We start from the raw sequence: 17,407 nt of genomic DNA, 5'->3' as shown, positions 1-17,407 counted from the left end.
TTAAAGGTCATGAGTCCTGATGACATCACCTTTGCCGCATCAACACAACTTTCAAACCTGGATGACTACTCATTAACTTCAACTCAGCGGCAGTAAAAACTGAGCTGTTTCTTATCACTTCTAAGCCCAAGCATTCCCAGGATAAAGAATGGCTTGACTATCCATCTTTCTCGTTCCTGTTTACTCATCACAGATGTTAGATCATGTGGCTTTATTGAGCACTCCCCTCCAATCTCTACAGACACATCTATGTAAGGTTCCACAGAGAATCTGGCATCCCATAAACATGTCAAATGAGTGTGCACACTGCATGTGCAGCACGTTTCTGGCAGTAGGTCTCTGTACTGTGAGTTTGATACTGGGGCCAATGACATCTATTTTGGATACCCTTGCTTTAGCATGGCACAAGGTGGAGAATGAGGTCATTTTCCCCTCAGGGAGTGGAAGTGCATTGCCTGCATTGCTGTGGTTGAGGGGTGGAGAATCCAACAGTGAAGAACATGAAGGCACGGCTCCCTTTAGGAATTCCTGCCAATTCATTCGTTCTGAACACTGCCATATGTTAGATGGTATGGGTGAGGCATGGCACTAGCATGGCACTGCAGTTTGATGCTCAAGGTGAGGACGTTTCTAGGCAGGGCCTGTCCTTTTTTCCATGTCCCAGTGCTGCTTCAAGAAGACTGATAACAGCCATGAGCAGATACCACATTTCATTTTGCTCCCATTTTGGGACAACTCTGTTTGGAGTCAGCTCCATTGCTACCTACTTTACTCAGGACAAATTCTGCACGTCGACAGCAGGCTGCAATTGCCTTTGAAAGAGATCCAATCCAAACTAGTTTTGGGACTTTATACAGTGGATTCACAAACCCTGTCTGGAAGATGTGTATAAAAGTGAGATCCAAATCATCATACTTTTTCCAGTTCCAAGTTCTTCATGACCAATGACGAGAACACAGTATAAAGCAAGCAATGGTAACATTAGATGCACTTCTGGGGGCATGCACAAAGTGCCGAATGAGCCATTAGGTTGTCACCATTTCTGTAAAATATAGAAACATCTGAAAACCCATTTTCAAAGTATTCAGTATACTTCTAGGAAAATCTGTTAGTGTGCAACAAAATTTCAATTAGCCATTACAAGTTATTAACATACATTAGTATGGAAGTTTTAATCTATACTCCCTCACCTTTCACAGAGTGCAAAGCTGATCTTCCCACATGGGGGACTGCGGTACTCCCACACAGTCAGTGTGTCATCGGACATCATCTGTGTGTGCTCCAGCGATGCACAGTGGCGCTCGAAATTCTCCTGGGAGTCAGCAGTCACCAAACACACGCGACAGTAGAACACAGACTCCTCCTGTCCTTCCAACTCACCAGTCAGTGGGTTTCTCAAAGGAGGCGCCAGCAGGTCCGAACGTGCCAGCTGCCCGCGCCGCTCTGCCTCCCAGACCATCATTTCCACCTCGCTGTGCGCATAGTTGCAACGCTTGCCACCATGCCTGCAGGGCAGTCCACGCAGGATGAACTGACAGGGCTGCAGGTGCCGTAGGGGAGGCACGGGGCGAATCTCACGGTATTGTTTCTTTCGACCCTCCTCAGTAAGGACATGTACCAACAGACACTCAGAAACAGGGTGGCTTTGGCAAAGCAAAACAAGTGGCCAGGGAGAGATTTTGGGGGGCTTGCAGTTAAAGCAAGTTCCACAAATCTCCTGAAATTGGCCTCCATACTCCTGTAGGATGTCCAAACCGGTTGTAAGGATACTCTTTGCGGGTAAAGATGCTTGCACAGTCTTTTGTTGCGGCTGCAGAAGTCTTGAACGCAGGTCGTTACGGCGCAGGTTTAGGTCTTTCTCGATGGTCCACACCAAAACCTCCTCTTGGCTCCAGGCAAATGTACATCTGTTTCTGTGTTTTTTGCAGCCTGATCCAGCCCGGTAGTACCAGCAAATTATATACTTGGCTGGGATGGGGTAATCCGGCCTCCGGCGGATCTCCCGCCATTGGGCAGTTCTTGAGCCCTTCTTCTGGCCTAGGAGGGTCAGAGCAGCGCAGTTGTGTTTCCAGGGCCGCAGGACAAAGGTGCTCTCATCCTGTCTCACACTGCACATGGAGCAGGCAAGTCGCAGCTCCAGCTGACTCTGAAGTGTTTCCAACGAGCCCAGGCCATTGCTCCGGGCCATGGCACACCTAATAAAATATATAGCGTTGATAAAAACCTTGCTAAAAATCTACAGCAGTGTAATTCTGAAGACAACAGTCAGACTGATCCAGTAGCACAGACTTTTAGACTAGTCTTGAAGAAAGTGAACAAACGGAGAAGCCACATCAGCAAAGACTCATACAAGTTTGAAATCTGCCGTCTCAGAGTTGACGAATAAAATCCAGCCTGGGAACCTGGAACACAAAAAATAATAGTTATGCGTAATATACTGAAATTGCAGATTACACATGCCCTCCAGTGACAAGATCCGGTCCATGGCTAAAGGTTGATTAGAAAAGCATGGCTGATGAACTGCCCTGAAGGAATAATATACAATGAATCACCAGATGGAAGTCGCCAGAATGTTTGCAAGACTACAATTGAGTCAGTAGGTTGGACACGAAGAGGTACAGATTTGTTAAATCTCCACAACTTTCCTGTAGGCCAGTTTGCTATTAATGTTTGAATGCTGTGGACAAAATAGCAGAAATCATGCCCAACATGGGCATTACATATGGTGCCCAGACTGACACTCTTCAGTTTTTAAACCAGTTTATCCTACTAGTGGTGTTGGGTTTGTGTAAAACTACTCGTTCCTAAACTACCCATATTCATTTCTCACGATCCGCCCCCTCTCCATTGTTTGAATGCTAATTTTGCCTTTCTTGAACCTGCCAACGCTTATTTTTTTGGTCTCACATTCTGACAGGCTGTTGATAAAGACCTTTAGTCGCCAATTTATGAAAATATAAATAAAAGTATGCAGTACTTAATTTGTAACAAAAAAAAAAAAACAACGGCCCCTCGTCAGGAGAGCTGGCACCACCCATTGCCTCGGTCAGAGCTACTGATGACAAGTCAGAACTTGTATACATTAAAAATGACATACCAGCCTACCAAGCAATTCTTATGGTTTTGGGAGGCTAGTATTAGTCATTTTCAACGTATGTGGCATTATTAAACAACTGTTATTGTATTTATTACAAAATTAGACAAGCTGGCTGTCTTAAGACCCGGTGCTGATGATTAAGTGCCAGTGCTGAGCACCGGAAACCACCGGCTCAAATTAAGCATTGTATGTATGGTGTGCTTTGGTAAGCTCCTGGATGTTGGTTGGGGGCGTTTCTTGTCTAGCTCATTTCACTGCTTCTTCTTTGACGGCCTTTTCTCTTTGTTCCAGCCCCTGAAGCATTTTTTCTTTACAATATTCAGAACTGAATGGCGTGTATCCTTCAACTGGCAACAATATGGAACTATGTTTCTCTTTTGACTTTTAGCAGACTAGGGGAAATGTCTGTCTTTCCTTTCTGCATTCCTCGTTACTCCCCAGCCATTGCACCTCACAGACCATTTTTTTAAAAATTATTTATTTTAAATACACCTTTTTGCTGAAGGCCTAGCAGCTGCATACAGTTACAGAGAAGTTTGCAGCCATCTAACAATAGCAGATTAAATGTACAATTCATAGCAAAATTGCAACCAGTGCTTTGAGAATTTCGGCACACCAAGAGAATTCTTGGAATGCGTTTTCTTGGGAAAACGCTATTCAAATATTGAAATACTATTTCCTCCAAGTAAACCCTTCCTAAAATGAACGCCAACCCAAAGGCAGATCTTAATGATTTTAGGGTCCCTGGACTAAACTATTTTGGGGGTCTCTGTTCAGAACAACTTTGAATTCGTGATCCAATTTCAAATCTTTTATTCCCTCTTCGGCCAGGTCACTGGCAATGAACAGTCAGACTGGCCCAAAATCTAAGTGTGTTTACAGCTAACATTTAGGGCTAGTGATGTGTGCTTTCAATACTGTAACACAGGAGCCGCACACTAACATTACTGCGAATTTCTGAGACACCCTCCCATTTCTCATACCCGAGGTCCTGGTTTGATCTATTAAAACGTTGTAATGGAAGGTGCATGAAACAAACAACTCTTCTCTACAAAATGTCTGTAATAGACTCTCACACATCACCCACATTAACAATAAGTTAAAGGAAAATGGTATTTAGAACAATCTATTTAAGAATTATTGAAGGTTATCAGGGCAAGGCTCTCTGCAGAACAGACACAGAGCTGGCTCTACCAGGGCCCCCCCTGAAAGGTTGGGGCCCTGAGCCAGGGTCCACTTTGGCCGTGCCTAAAAAAACTGTTCTGCTGGTGCATGCACGTCTTGTGGCATAATGGATGCTGATGCCATCTGCCGTTTGTCATTCATTTTTTTGCTTCCGTCAAACCGGACTTCTTAATTTTACCTACGATGCTCACATACTTCAGTTTTTAAATAGAAAATATATCCTGCGGCTACTGAGGTTTTCTACTCCAAATGCTACCGTTTATCATCCCAGAATTGTCTTTTTCCATCTTTGTAAGGGAGTCTGAATGACACGTTTTTAGCTGGTTTTCACCTAAAAAAGCCTACCTGTATATAAATATATTGTTGGTTTGGGGGTGCTCCGTGGGATGGGAAAGAGTGCAGTGAGCACATATAGCTGTTATTTGTGCTAACCACTGCTTTGCAGCTTAGGTTAATAAATAGACGAGTATTTTTGTTTTATTTCGTGCTCACCCCCATTTACTTGCCATAAGGCAGCAGCATATGGCATTGCGTCCAAGATTCGCTCCACCCATCCCATTGCTAGTGCCCCACCCCAACCACACCACACTCTTGTCCCACAGACAGGCAGAACCACCCAAATGAGGCACGCTCATCTCACTCACTGATAATCTATGCGAGGACATCAGCACTTGGACTCTCCCCCCAAAAAAAACAAGAAACTTCTCAAATCCCTCCTATGCCACCTCCCACAACTCAAGTCACCCCTTACTCATTGGGTCAGTCAGCCCTAGTGGGTGGGGACGCCTGTTCTTCCCTTCTTACCCATCAGCAACATGAACCTTGGCTATGGCGTCAACACTTGTGCGGGATGTCCCATCAATAACATGAACCTTGGCTAAGGCGTCCACGCTTATGCGGGATGTCCCATCAATAACATGAACGTTGGCTAAGGCGTCAACGCTTGTGCGGGATGTCCCATCAATAACATGAACGTTGGCTAAGGCGTCAACGCTTGTGCGGGATGTCCCATCAACAACATGAACCTTGGCTAAGATGTCAACGCTTGTGCGGGTTGTCCCATCAATAACATGAACCTTGGCTAAGGCGTCAACGCTTGTGCGGGATGTCTTTACTGCCCTGGCTCGTGGTTGCAATCAAGGGAGTAACCGCTCCAAAAATTGAGACCTCCCTGCGTTTGCCCGAATTCAATACGGCAAAGTAATTCCACTTTCTACTAAAGGATTGTTTTAAAGACCTAATTAGAAGTTATGTCAAAAATCATTTTACCATCTTGATTGCACATTTTACAACAGCGTTTCAAGAGTGCACTCGTAGGTTGTTAGAAGTATAAGGCTTTGGTGCCTTGCAGTCACATGACAGAAGTTTGTTCAGGACGACTTGTGATATGAACTTTTGGACTCCTGAATGTTTCAATGAAGCATCCAGCCCTGCATGTTTCAATGAAACAAATGTAACAAGTTTCTGTGAGTCTTGTTTTGTACTTCTGTGTACAAGAGAATCACGTGTGCTGCTCCAGTTTGTAAGAGAACATCACCATACGAGCCATTCCATTCTGAGGGAGACTACTTTTCTCTTTAAAACTCCTTTTCATTTTCATTACGACTACTTAAAAACGCACATTAAGGTCAAGTAAGAAGGAGTTAGAATGCACAAGCGTACCAGGGACCAAAAAAGATGTATTCCGGCTGCGAGTGACGCAGCAAACATTGCCAGGACCGACATTAAATGGATTTGTGTGTGAATCAGATATACCCTTCGAGCTCACGTGTTCACTATTTTGTTAAACTGAGCTCTTGTTGTAGTTGAGAATGGAGTTGGAGTTTGTAAAATATAAACAGTGCTGAAACTTTCAGACCCTTAAGTAAATAAAAATACCTAAAATTGAAATGAAGCAAACGAAGAGCAGGCCTGAGGGCCATTTCCTTGGTTCATCCATGTTCATGTAGTGTGTTCACATAAGCTCACGAGCGGGACGGCCAGCATGCTTGTGTCAAGAGCACAGCAAAACTCCAAATGCATCCTGAAGTGTCAGAAATCAAATACAGTTAATTATTGAGACCATTTATAACTGAGGCACAGGGTCGGTTCGATGTACACTACCCAGAAGGGAGAAGTAACAAATATAAACAAGCATTGGCAAAGCCAATAGGTTTCACCTTAACTTTTCATTTGCATTCAATCTTGCTAACTGGATTCTAAATATTGGGAAAAAAAGGATAAAATAATGTTTGTTTTAAATTTCATAAACTGTTAATAGTTGTTTATGTTGTGATGTATTGAATTAATATCCCCGAGTTACAAACTCGTAATGTGTACCTTATTTAATATGGCATTATATTATAGTGATGTGTAGTTAGTAAAGTGCTTCCGCACCTGTTCCACCATTCAAATCATGCTCCTTTTAATTGCAAGGTAACCACAATTGTGACTGCCGGTTTAGTAGTAAAATCTAGCAATATTTGCGGTTTAGAGGAGCTAGGGCAACTTTTGGCCCTGGTGCCACTGCACCTGCTGCACTATTAAAACCATGACCCTAGTGTCTGCAAGATATCTGCACTTGTGACTGCCTGCTTATAGGTCCAATTTTGTAATTTGTGTTTAGTGGGGTTCCTGGAGCTTTTGGGCACTGTGCCACTGCACCTGCTGCACCATTCTAATCATGTCCCTAATGCCTGCAAGGTAACTGCACGCATGACTGCCAGTTTGGTAGTAAAATATATCAATATTTGGTATTTACAGAGGTTCTTAGAGCTTTTGATCCCAGTGACACTGCACCACTAAAATCATGACCCTAGTCTCTGCAAGGTAACTGCACTAGTGAGCACGTTTAGTAGTAAAATATAGCAATATTTGGTGTATAGAGGCATTCTAAAAACTTTTGTGCCTGGTGCCACTGAACCTGCTGCACTATGTAAATCATGACCCTACTGCCTGCAAGATAACTGCACTTGTGACTGCCGGTTTAGTTGTAAAATATAGCAAGATAATCTCCGTTTAGAGGGGTTCTGACACCCTACCACTGCACCATTCAAATCATGACCCTAATCCTGTAAAGTAACCACTTGTGACTGCCTGTTTAGTTGTAAAATATAGCAATTTCTAGTGTTTAGAGAAGTTCTGACAACTTTTGGCCCTGGTACCGGTGCACCATTCAAATCATGACCCTAGTGCCTGCAAGATAACTGCACTTGTGACAGCCTGTTAAGTCACTGAGAGAATAACAATTCTAAATAAAACATCACCCAATTATACAAGTGACTTTTCTTTAAAAATGAGCGAGTGGGAATTTAAGAAAAAAACACAAATAAATGTAATATGTACAACTGTTATTCATCAGAAATGTAATTATTAAATAATGAAAAACACAACATAATGACCCCACTCGCCTCTTGCTTTACAGCTGCACTCGATACTCCATTGTAAGATGTCCGACAGGTTTACACACATTTCATCATGAACTGACTTGCGTTCAGTTCATCTTTTCACGTACAAACACTAACGAGAAAGCAATCACCAAAAACCGGAAGGTGTACTTCGGCCACGCTCCATGCGAGGGCAAAAGCAGAATAGAAAGCAGAAGAGCAGGAAGTGACCTGCAAGCCAATAAAAAGCAAGCTAATTCAAGCGTCGCTAGAGCAACGTTTGAATGAACAAATGGGAAGTTCAGGTAAGTAAGGGGCTTAGTAGAGGTGGGTTCTAAGTCCCTGAATAGAATTTTTTTTTTTTTGTAACATAAGACTTCGCAAGCACAGTGCAAGCGCTGTGCAGGTGAAAACTATAAAAGGTTAGGAGTGTGAACAGGCCTCCCACAATGAGAGAACATTTACACCGTGACAGCCAGGATGCTTCAGGGTAGCTCAAGATATCAACCAGGAAGAGGCCGTGGTAGAAGACCCTGAATAGTCCACTAATAACCACAGACTTCTTCTAGTTACCCCACTTAAACGTTGGACACCATTATCTGAGTTATTAAGTGTGCAGTAGTGTGTACAAGAATAAAGCGCTTTTCTTATCTTAGTACAACACACCATTGGGACCCTGACATTTGTTATTGTATGCTCTAATGAGTTCTCGGTCCCTAACCCTACTCCACCTCCCCGAGTTAGCCTTGCATCCTTCTGCTTCACTACCTCAGAATCAAGCACCTTCGGGGTTTACCTGGTGCTCAGTTGTCAGTTCATTTCATTCCAGTTTTCGGTCTGTTAGTAGGGATAGCCTCAGGCCACCAGTGGTTCTTGGGTTGTAAATGACAGTTGGAGGCCAGTAACATCTGTGGGGCGGATAGCCCACAAACCAGTTCCCACAATGACCACTTGCAGATTGCATTGGCACAAAGGTGTGGCGTTTGTGTCATGTACAAAGCACAGGTGAACAGATGATAAAAGCCGACTATGGGGTAATCAGAGGTGAGTTGCATGCGTGTGGTAAAGGTCACCATGCGTCATATCTGCAAGGATGAGTCAGTTTTTGGTTTTAACAGAGAGTAGCCATACAAAACTATTTACTGTCCAAAAACGGTTTACAAGTTAGTGTGAGGAAGGGTGGTGCCTGCTGACCACGAGTGCAACAAACAAGACAACGGATTAAAAGCTTGAATGCATCTCAGCCACTGGCGATTGCTTTGGCCGCATTTCAGTCCTTCGTTTTTCTAACCACCATGCCACAGTAGACAGAGGCCTGCCTTATGCAAAAAGGTAGTGACCCTGCTCCTCACATTCTGAACTGTCCCAGAACTCATGCTAGTCCTACCCGATGACACCTAAATAAGCTGAAATTATTTCAGGGTTGTTTGTGTTGCTGTCTAAAGGGGACCTTAACGCCAGTTCAGGCTTGACTGTTCCTATTGGAGCAGAACCAAGCTTGATTTACGGATGGTGGGTTTACATCTGGTGTGGCATAGTGGACAAAAAGTGTTAAGATGAATGCAAGCTTCTTTTTCCAGGGGCAAGAAGTCAGACTTTCTTGCCCTGTGGGAAAACAATTTAAAGACATGCAATGCACTCGTCACAATCACACATCCATATGGTTGGAGCCTTTTGCTAGGTGCAGTACTAACTGCCTGTCACGTGTAGCGCTAAATGAGTTACTCTAAAAGGAAATTTATGCCCACACATGGGTCTTGACTTCCCTGTGCCTTAGGGATGTAGTGACATTCACAGCAGCGCAGAGAAACATTTGGGAGAGTTCTGTGGTTTAGAAAGCGGATAAAATGGAAAGCTTACTACAAACAAACAAGTAATCCCTTACAATTTGTAGGGCCCATCCCTTTAATATAATAATACAGGGAACAGGGCAGACAATGTTATATTTTATATATATAAAAAAAACAAAAAAAACACTGGAGAACTAGACAGAGGCCTGTGGAGAACCTTAAAACCCCAAGAGTGACACCACAACAAAATCAAACAGGAAAGCAGTCAGCTAAAGGTGTGAGTGTGAACAGGCAATGAGCCAAAGATAGGACTGTGTGGCATTGGGAAAGTGGGAGTTCTTAATAATAATGCCTGAATCATCAGATGAGTGCGGCAGTGTAGTCAATAAGTAACTTTCATTACCATCATCTTTAGAAGTGTGTCACAGGGGCAAACAGATAACCATCTAGAGCAGTGGCTCCCAAACGTTATGGAACCACGACTCACTTTTTAGAACAACTTTTGCAACCCACCTACCTTTAATGGACATGAGGAAGGAGATTTTTGAATGTAACTAACACCATTGTGTTGTAGTGTATTGTCATTTGCAGGCAGAGCGTTTTCCATTGAAATGGTCACTAAATTTGCACAGACATACAGTTATACTGATAAAACTATATATACATACAAGTGAAAATGTGTAGATAATAGGTTTCTGTGAATATTTATCATCATTCGTGCATCACAAAATAAGTGTCTTAATTTGCTTTGATCCTATTAAAATCTGTTTCCAGCACACTTTGAATTACTACAAAGTGGTTTATTTTTTCTTCCCTAACTGTTGAATGCATACCGTTCATTTACAGGTATTTACATTTGGTTATGTAATGCAGAAACAAAATCCTACATTGTAACATAACTCACTTTAAAAACTCGTCTCACTTTACTGTCAGAAAAGAACTGCAAACACCAATCCTCATTTTAAATGAATAAAGCAGCCTGACATTTTACCTCTGTCTCTGACTCACCGGCAAATGTGACAAGTTAAACACAGAATTTAGATGCATCTTTATTTATTGCTTTGACTTTCACGATTCACCAAAAATCCGCTTGTGACACGACACACCAAAAATCAGCTTGTGACCAACCAATTTGGGAAACACTGATCCAGAGTAACTAAGCCTGAATGATTACCAGAATTTTCAGGAAGCAATGTTAATAAAGCATTATTATTAAAAGCATGTGGCAGCAGCAATGAGAGTGGCATCTAGTGTAAGAATAATGCTTTCATTAATATTATATGGAGGTGGCAGCGCGGTTAGTGATAAACCTTTAATGATTTCTATACATGTAAGGTATCAATAAAATGTAGGTGCTGTATAATAGCAGGATTAAAGAACCCCCTCTATACATTATAAGGATATTTCAAGTTTTATAAGGGTTCTATAATAATATAGAGGAACGAGGCCAAACTGAAATAAATGATAGAGGCTCTCTATGGGAGGCATACATAACAGAGAATTATCAATAGGTAACAGCTTTGCTCTCGTCTATTTCATATCACTCACAACCCCTTGGTGAAAAATATCCCATTAAATCAGTTTTAATCACTTACTTGTATTTTACATTTGGCCCCCAAATCATCTATCCTAGCTTTCAACTGTCATGCAGTGGCACGGGAGAGCCATGCATAAGATGACCTCTCCTCCTGGCTTCAATATCAAAATATATAGGACATGGTTTTAGGGGGGCATGCTGGTCTGGCGCAAAAGGCCTTTATGGCATCACAAACGTGGGTAACACATACGTGCCAACATTTTAGAACAGTTAAGAGGGAGATTTTGGAAAATTAATAGGGGAAAGTATTTTCCCCATCAACCTCTATTGTAGCAGAGAAAAGTTCAGGCAGAACACTGGCAAAATAAAGGCATTTTGGGCTCCAAATATCAGGAGGGTCCCGCCTCTATCGGGTCTATTGGCATATATGGTGACGAGTTTTATCAATGATGCTTAGTCATAGCGGAGAGTGAGGAGATAAACTGAAATAAACAATAGAGGCTCCCTATGAGGGCCAAAATAACACTAAAATAAAGCTTGAGTAGCAATGGTTATTATTAGAAGAGTGTGGCAGCAGGGTTGGTGATAAAGGTGGCCATCAAGAGGAGGGTCTCTATCACTTAAATAATAAATCTTCAATTATTATTAGGAGTGTGAGATGGGCAAAGGGGTCGCTGGGGTAATGAGGGTGTATGATCAGGAGGAGGAAAAGGTAGGGGCTGCTCTAGGAAGGGTGGAGGGGAACATGCGAGCCAGTGGCCGGTTAAAAATCCCAACTTCAGCGCCATGTGCGAAGAATGAAAGGTGGGACTTTTTTTTCAGTAGGAAGGCGCTGCGCCGGAGGATGGGTCTCTTCCTCCGCACGGCTTTCTATGTACCAGGTCTCTCACCCGCGCTCTCTGTACCTCCGCTCCCGCGTGTGAGGGCTGTCCCTGCTCCTCTCTCCCGGGCTCAGGTCCTCCCGCTCCTCCCCGGTTCACCGCTACCTCTGCCCTCCAGTCTCTCGCCGCCACTGTGCCCAGGGACCCCGCACTCTTCATTTATACCTGCGGCTCACAACACCTCATCCCTGGAGCAGTTTCGTTTCTTGCCGCTTTCGAAAGTTCCCAGACAGCTCCAGGAAGTTACATCAGAGGGAGAGCGGGGCAGAGCCAGACTCGCCCCCAGAGCCGAAGCCCGGCCTCCGACCCACCCCCAGCGCGGCCGAAACTCTGCCTCCGACCCACCCACAGCCCGGCCGCAGCTCTCAGAGGCCGAGACAAACCTAGCCCGGCTCCGCCTCAAAGGACCCATCACCGCTGCCGCTCCCCGGCAGCCTTTCTCCCAAACTAATATACGCGGCTCCCCGGCGGAAAATTGCTCCGGGCTACCCGAGCACACGCGGTCCAAACTGAGGCACAGTCACTCCCTGCACCCCTTACTTGCCAATACTGTCAATAAAAAAATAAAACAAAAAAAAACAATAGTGCTTTCAGGTACCCACGAGTACCGACTACTTATATTTTTTATTTGAAAGGCACAGTATCCGCACTTCTCCGTACCTTGAATGGGCGAGCACTGGCACGCCCCAGTACCCAACCTGTCCTCGCAGGTAAAGAGTTCGAATTTCCATTTTAAGCGCTGGAATGGAGGAAGCAGCTATTTCTGTAAAACTGGAACCGGCAGATTTTTCAGAATTCTCGCACTGCTTTAGGGCGGGTTCCACCGGTATTTTACCCACACGTCCAGTATTTTTGATACCAGTGGGAGAAACGCTTTTCCCTGTTAAAGGTAGAATTAAAAAATGAAAATTTTAAAATAAATCCGTTTAAAAGTATTTTAGTACAAGTTAAATACTTTCTAAATATTAAAGTCAAATAGATTTGCAATATGACGACAGACTGTGCACACATGCGTTTAACTTGCAGCTCCCGGCCGTTTCAGAATTTCAAATCATAAACAAATAGCCAGATATTTGCTTTTGATAATTATGGCAGTCCTGTCTGCTGTTGAGAAAAGTGGATGGAACCTGTTAAGAGGCAAGAAGACAATTGCCAATTATTCTGAATAATCTGTGTTGTGTTCTGAAATGTGAGGTCTAGTGATTATCTGTGAGGGGTGTGGAATCTTATAAAATAACTACTTGTCCTTGGGACAGGATTCTTGAGAAATACAAACTGCTCTTGGAAAAGTTTCGGCTTCAACTTTTGAGAGGCAAGGATAGAACTGCCAAAAAGATATATGTAATCCATGTTGTGTTAATCCTTTTTAGTATTGGCATATGCAAAACACATTTTTATTAAATGTTTCCTCAGAGTAATAGTTTAGCAAACCATTCTTTTCACATTGTTTTTTTTGTGCACATTTTATTACAAAAGCAAACCACCACCAATCTTGCTTTCGCGCTTCTGCATATATTTACATAAAATCGAGGATCATTTAGAGTGTATTATAAATAGTCTCAAATTGTTAAATTTTGCAAACATGTACACATTATTTTCTGGAACAACAGCCAATAATGCAGGCTGAGCTCATGGATCACTGCATTTCCTTACAGCGCAAACCCTACTAGTAAAGAGTTGCATTAAACAATCAATGATGCAGGGATGACCGACTTAAACAAATGGAATCAAATCTTGACTTAGTGGATGCCAGTCCTCTTTTAAAGATCTGTATTGTGGTAATGTGAACTGGCAGCCAAAAGGTTGGGCCTATTTGTCTGGTGGTCGAAATAAATATGTAAACTTGTTTTTGATTGGAAATAATGTTTCCTGACCTTTAAGGAATAGAAATACCAGACACTTGTCAGCCCAGAGGGACTGTGATATAATTTTGAGTGACATCACCACTAAAAAATCACTTACAGGTGCGATCTTGTTGTTGACTGTGCAAGCAACAGTTCTGTTCAGTAACCCCAAGGTCTTTTTGTATCAGAACTTAATCAGAACAAGTTATTGATGGTAATCGGTAATGTCTCTAATGCGTAGAATGATCTTTCTGAGTCCAAGACACAATCTCTCAGTTTCTAGATTCTTCCCTCATGCTACCAATTTACATGCATGCGGTGTAGCACAGTCCCTTGGTGCTTGCACAGTCAGAACCTTAGCCAGTGGGCATGTGATAGCTGGCAGTGGTCCCGCCTCTCTGGTCGTGACGCTGGACATAGTACAGAATGGCAGGCCTATACAGTGGTCACTCATCTTTGACACTTGTGGCCTCCAATCCAATAGCGGTATTCTTCTCCATGGTGGTGTTGTTGAGCCTCTCAGGACTCTACGCACGTCAAGAGCAGCGGAAGGAGATGTCCCTGAGGTCACGTCATGGTAATTCCTAACTTGGGGTTGATGATGTCTCACGTCATTTGTCACATACATTATTAATTGAAGGTGGGAGACCTCTTGTAGGTCATTTAAGCACCAGGTACACTGTTGTTAATGAGTCCACTCCTCTGGGTGGCCCACAGTCTGGAAACACAGCTGGGCTTTTCCTACAGTGCAGTAACCCCTCCCACAGGCCCTGGCACAATCTGCTGTGTAATATGTATATGCTATAAAGGTTTGGTAACAACAGTGTCTCAGTTCTTTTAAACCTAACCGTTATTAGTTCAAAATAAACTCATCTTCTCCACAGAACTGTCTTAGCCAGGCAGATTCTGATTTACTTGTTCATTTGCTGTTTATGAATTTTCTGATATCGCCCAAAAACTTATTAAATGCACTGGACACGAATGTGAAAGTTAACTGTATATATCTTTTTCACATGTACACAAATATGAACGTTTACTGATAAAAGAATAGCTTAATAAAGTATTGAAAAATAATTGCTAATAAAAGTATTAAAGTGCTTCTAAACAATTTGGATGTGCACTGTAACAACTTTGAGATAGCACTGCGCTAGCATCTTCGAATACACACACACACATATATATATATATTTATATATAAGTTTAAGAAGCTAATAATTCACAAACACAGGAACTGTAACTAACCTATGCTTTCAGTGTAGACTAATACCAGTAATGTGAAATCTCCCCTACTAAGGTAACAAGAGGTTTGGTAGCTAAGGCAGACAGTGGTTCAAAGATTATGATTTGCCTTCTTTACTGTATTTCTCTAGCAGCAAAGATAAAACGGCACATCATTTTTTTCAACATGGCTACCCCATGAAACCTCCATCCAAACCAGAGTCTGCGTACCAGGCATCAATTTTCTATGACGTGACAGTGAAATACCTAGTTTATAACAGCCCCTGTATAACTAGTCTTGAAGCAGAGCCCACTTAGTCTTCATTGACTGCCAGGAACTGAACATCATCGTAAGAAAAATCAAAGCAAAACCCCTGACAAGAACATTTAACACTTGAAGCAAATTTGCGAATCACCCGTCAAGAAGATCTGCATCTATGTAGAGTAGCTCCAACTGAAAGATCCATAGGAAGCTGTTACAGGAAGAGCAGTCAGACTGAAAGACTAGAAACAAAACAGGGTAAGGGAGTGGATGCAAGAGATAATCTTCACATCCACTGTGTGTTTGAATTATCCATCAAATATCCCAATTCTTTATAAGATATGCACAAGGATTACAGTGCATGAGAAACTGGAAGTTATGTATGTTTTATTGCCCTGTGAATAACATTTGGACTGGCATAATGCAAAAGTTGTTAGGCATATTATGGTCTGACTAGTGAGTAATTTCACTTGAGAAAGTTGTGGATGGGTATGCAACACACGGGTTCCATCAGTGACGAAGTCTGTCTAGTCTCATGATGTTAATTCACGGGAAGGAGTACACTTAGGACAACCTTGTAGAATCTGTGGTTCAAGTGTTTTTTAGTGACTTTGATAAATATTTTGGGAGTTTGGACAACACATTGAGTTAAAAATATCGGGAGACAGAAATATAAAAAATTATATATCATGAAACAAATATTGTGATGGATAAATATTGTAGACAAGAATATCGTTTTATAAAGTGAGTAATATTTCAAATAATATCAATGTTTTAAAAATTGTTTTCAATGGGGGGTGCGGCCTGCAAGATGGCTGATCGGCTGTGTTGAGCATGAGCTTCCAGCCTGGTCTTACTATACTAAAGAATCCTGTCGCCCTGGTGGCCCTATAATCCTACAGCCCAGCACTACGAATAAAAGTAACCAAGGAAAAGAGTCAGGGAAGGGACTGATCAGATCCCACCACCCCATATCGCGTTTAAAGTGCACCTGTAGAGTCCCGCAGCCTTTGACATTAATATGGTGGCCACATAAGAAACCCAGGCGGTGGAATGCTTGAAGAACACACCTCACATGGTCCACAAGCGAAGTAGGTTAGTCGGAAGTCACACGGTGGAGGCTCCTAGTAGATGCCTGCAAATTGACCCCTGCAAAGGACACTGAGCCCAGAAAACATCCTAAACTGGGCCCCATGTGGCGGTGAGAGCCTCCCTCCCCCCAACAGCGGTGATTGCGTAGCATCAGAGGACCGCTGAGTAAGATGGAGACGGGGATGGAGCCCGGTCTGAAACTGAGACAGCCTTATTAAAACAAAGTGCGGCAGAGGCAACCTCGGGACCCGTCACAGGAGACAAGAGGGAGGGACAAGGACAACTTGCTTTCCTAATGAGATGGTGGCGACGCTCTGAGGCCACGCACGAGAACAAGCAATGCAGATCCCTACCCGCCGAGGGGGGCAACACACTAATCCACCTAACAGACCCACAGTGAATGGGGGGAGGTTGGGTGAGAGCCTCATAGTGGCTGCAAGAGGGCCTATGGAGGTGTAGAGAAGGCACCAGGAGTTGCAACAGAAACAGCCCCTCTAGTGCAAGGTGAGACAGTACCAGCATAATTGGAGCGCAGTGGGACGCTTGCCCAGTCAAAAAAAGTTACTGTGCTGGGAGCAAATAAAACAGCAGGAGGGCAGCCACATTAACTGCATGCTGCACGCTGGCATAGTGACTCTTACAGGATTGCTGCTTGACACTCAGCGCTCCTCCCCGAAGGCTCAGTGGCCAGAGACTTTCACAGCAGTGGTTTGGCGGAGAGCCTGAGCCCATTCAACAACTCACAAATATAAGGAGGAGCCCCGCTTATAGGGATCTCTTCCAGGATACCTCACTACTGGGAGGCCCCCGAGCGGTGCATATAACACCACATTAGTGTTGACCAGATTGCGCTGCACCTGTCTCATGCCACTCAGATTCGGGGTTATCGCGTTGCAGTGGACTGTCCTTGTAAAGCCTGGGGCGTGCCTTTGCCTTGGCAGCGCAGCATGAGCTCTGACCCTATCACAACAGAATGAGCTGGTGATTGCCGGACTTAATATTGGGACAGGTGGCACAAGTAACGCGACTACTTACCTCGGAAGGCTAAGAACCCTGCAAAACCCCACAAGAGTTGGGAAATCCTAGTGCTACCTGACATAAATTGGAATCGATCACGCTCGATCTTTGTCAGCTAA

The 17,407-nt window shown here is 43.4% G+C and overlaps 1 protein-coding gene across 6 annotated transcripts in view; it reads right to left on the bottom strand.

Moving 5' to 3' along the window:
- The window catches only part of HELZ2 (helicase with zinc finger 2), a 93,268-nt gene extending 81,014 nt beyond the window's left edge, over nucleotides 1-12,254 (bottom strand). The window contains exons 1-3 of one of the 6 annotated variants that reach the window (XM_069243289.1): nucleotides 12,021-12,254; nucleotides 6,161-6,305; nucleotides 1,191-2,402 (exon numbers count right to left, since the gene is read on the bottom strand). In XM_069243289.1, coding sequence (XP_069099390.1) covers nucleotides 1,191-2,188 — 998 coding nt within the window. In that variant the 5' untranslated portion in view covers nucleotides 2,189-2,402; nucleotides 6,161-6,305; nucleotides 12,021-12,254. The other 5 variants (XM_069243288.1, XM_069243287.1, XM_069243286.1 and 2 more) reach the window with 5 other exon arrangements.
- Between the last annotated feature and the right edge of the window lie 5,153 nt (nucleotides 12,255-17,407).

Source organism: Pleurodeles waltl, chromosome 7, assembly GCF_031143425.1.
Source record: "Pleurodeles waltl isolate 20211129_DDA chromosome 7, aPleWal1.hap1.20221129, whole genome shotgun sequence".
Taxonomy (NCBI): domain Eukaryota; kingdom Metazoa; phylum Chordata; class Amphibia; order Caudata; family Salamandridae; genus Pleurodeles; species Pleurodeles waltl.
The sequence above is the reverse complement of the archived record's forward strand: the minus strand, read 5'-3'. Positions and strand labels throughout refer to the sequence as shown.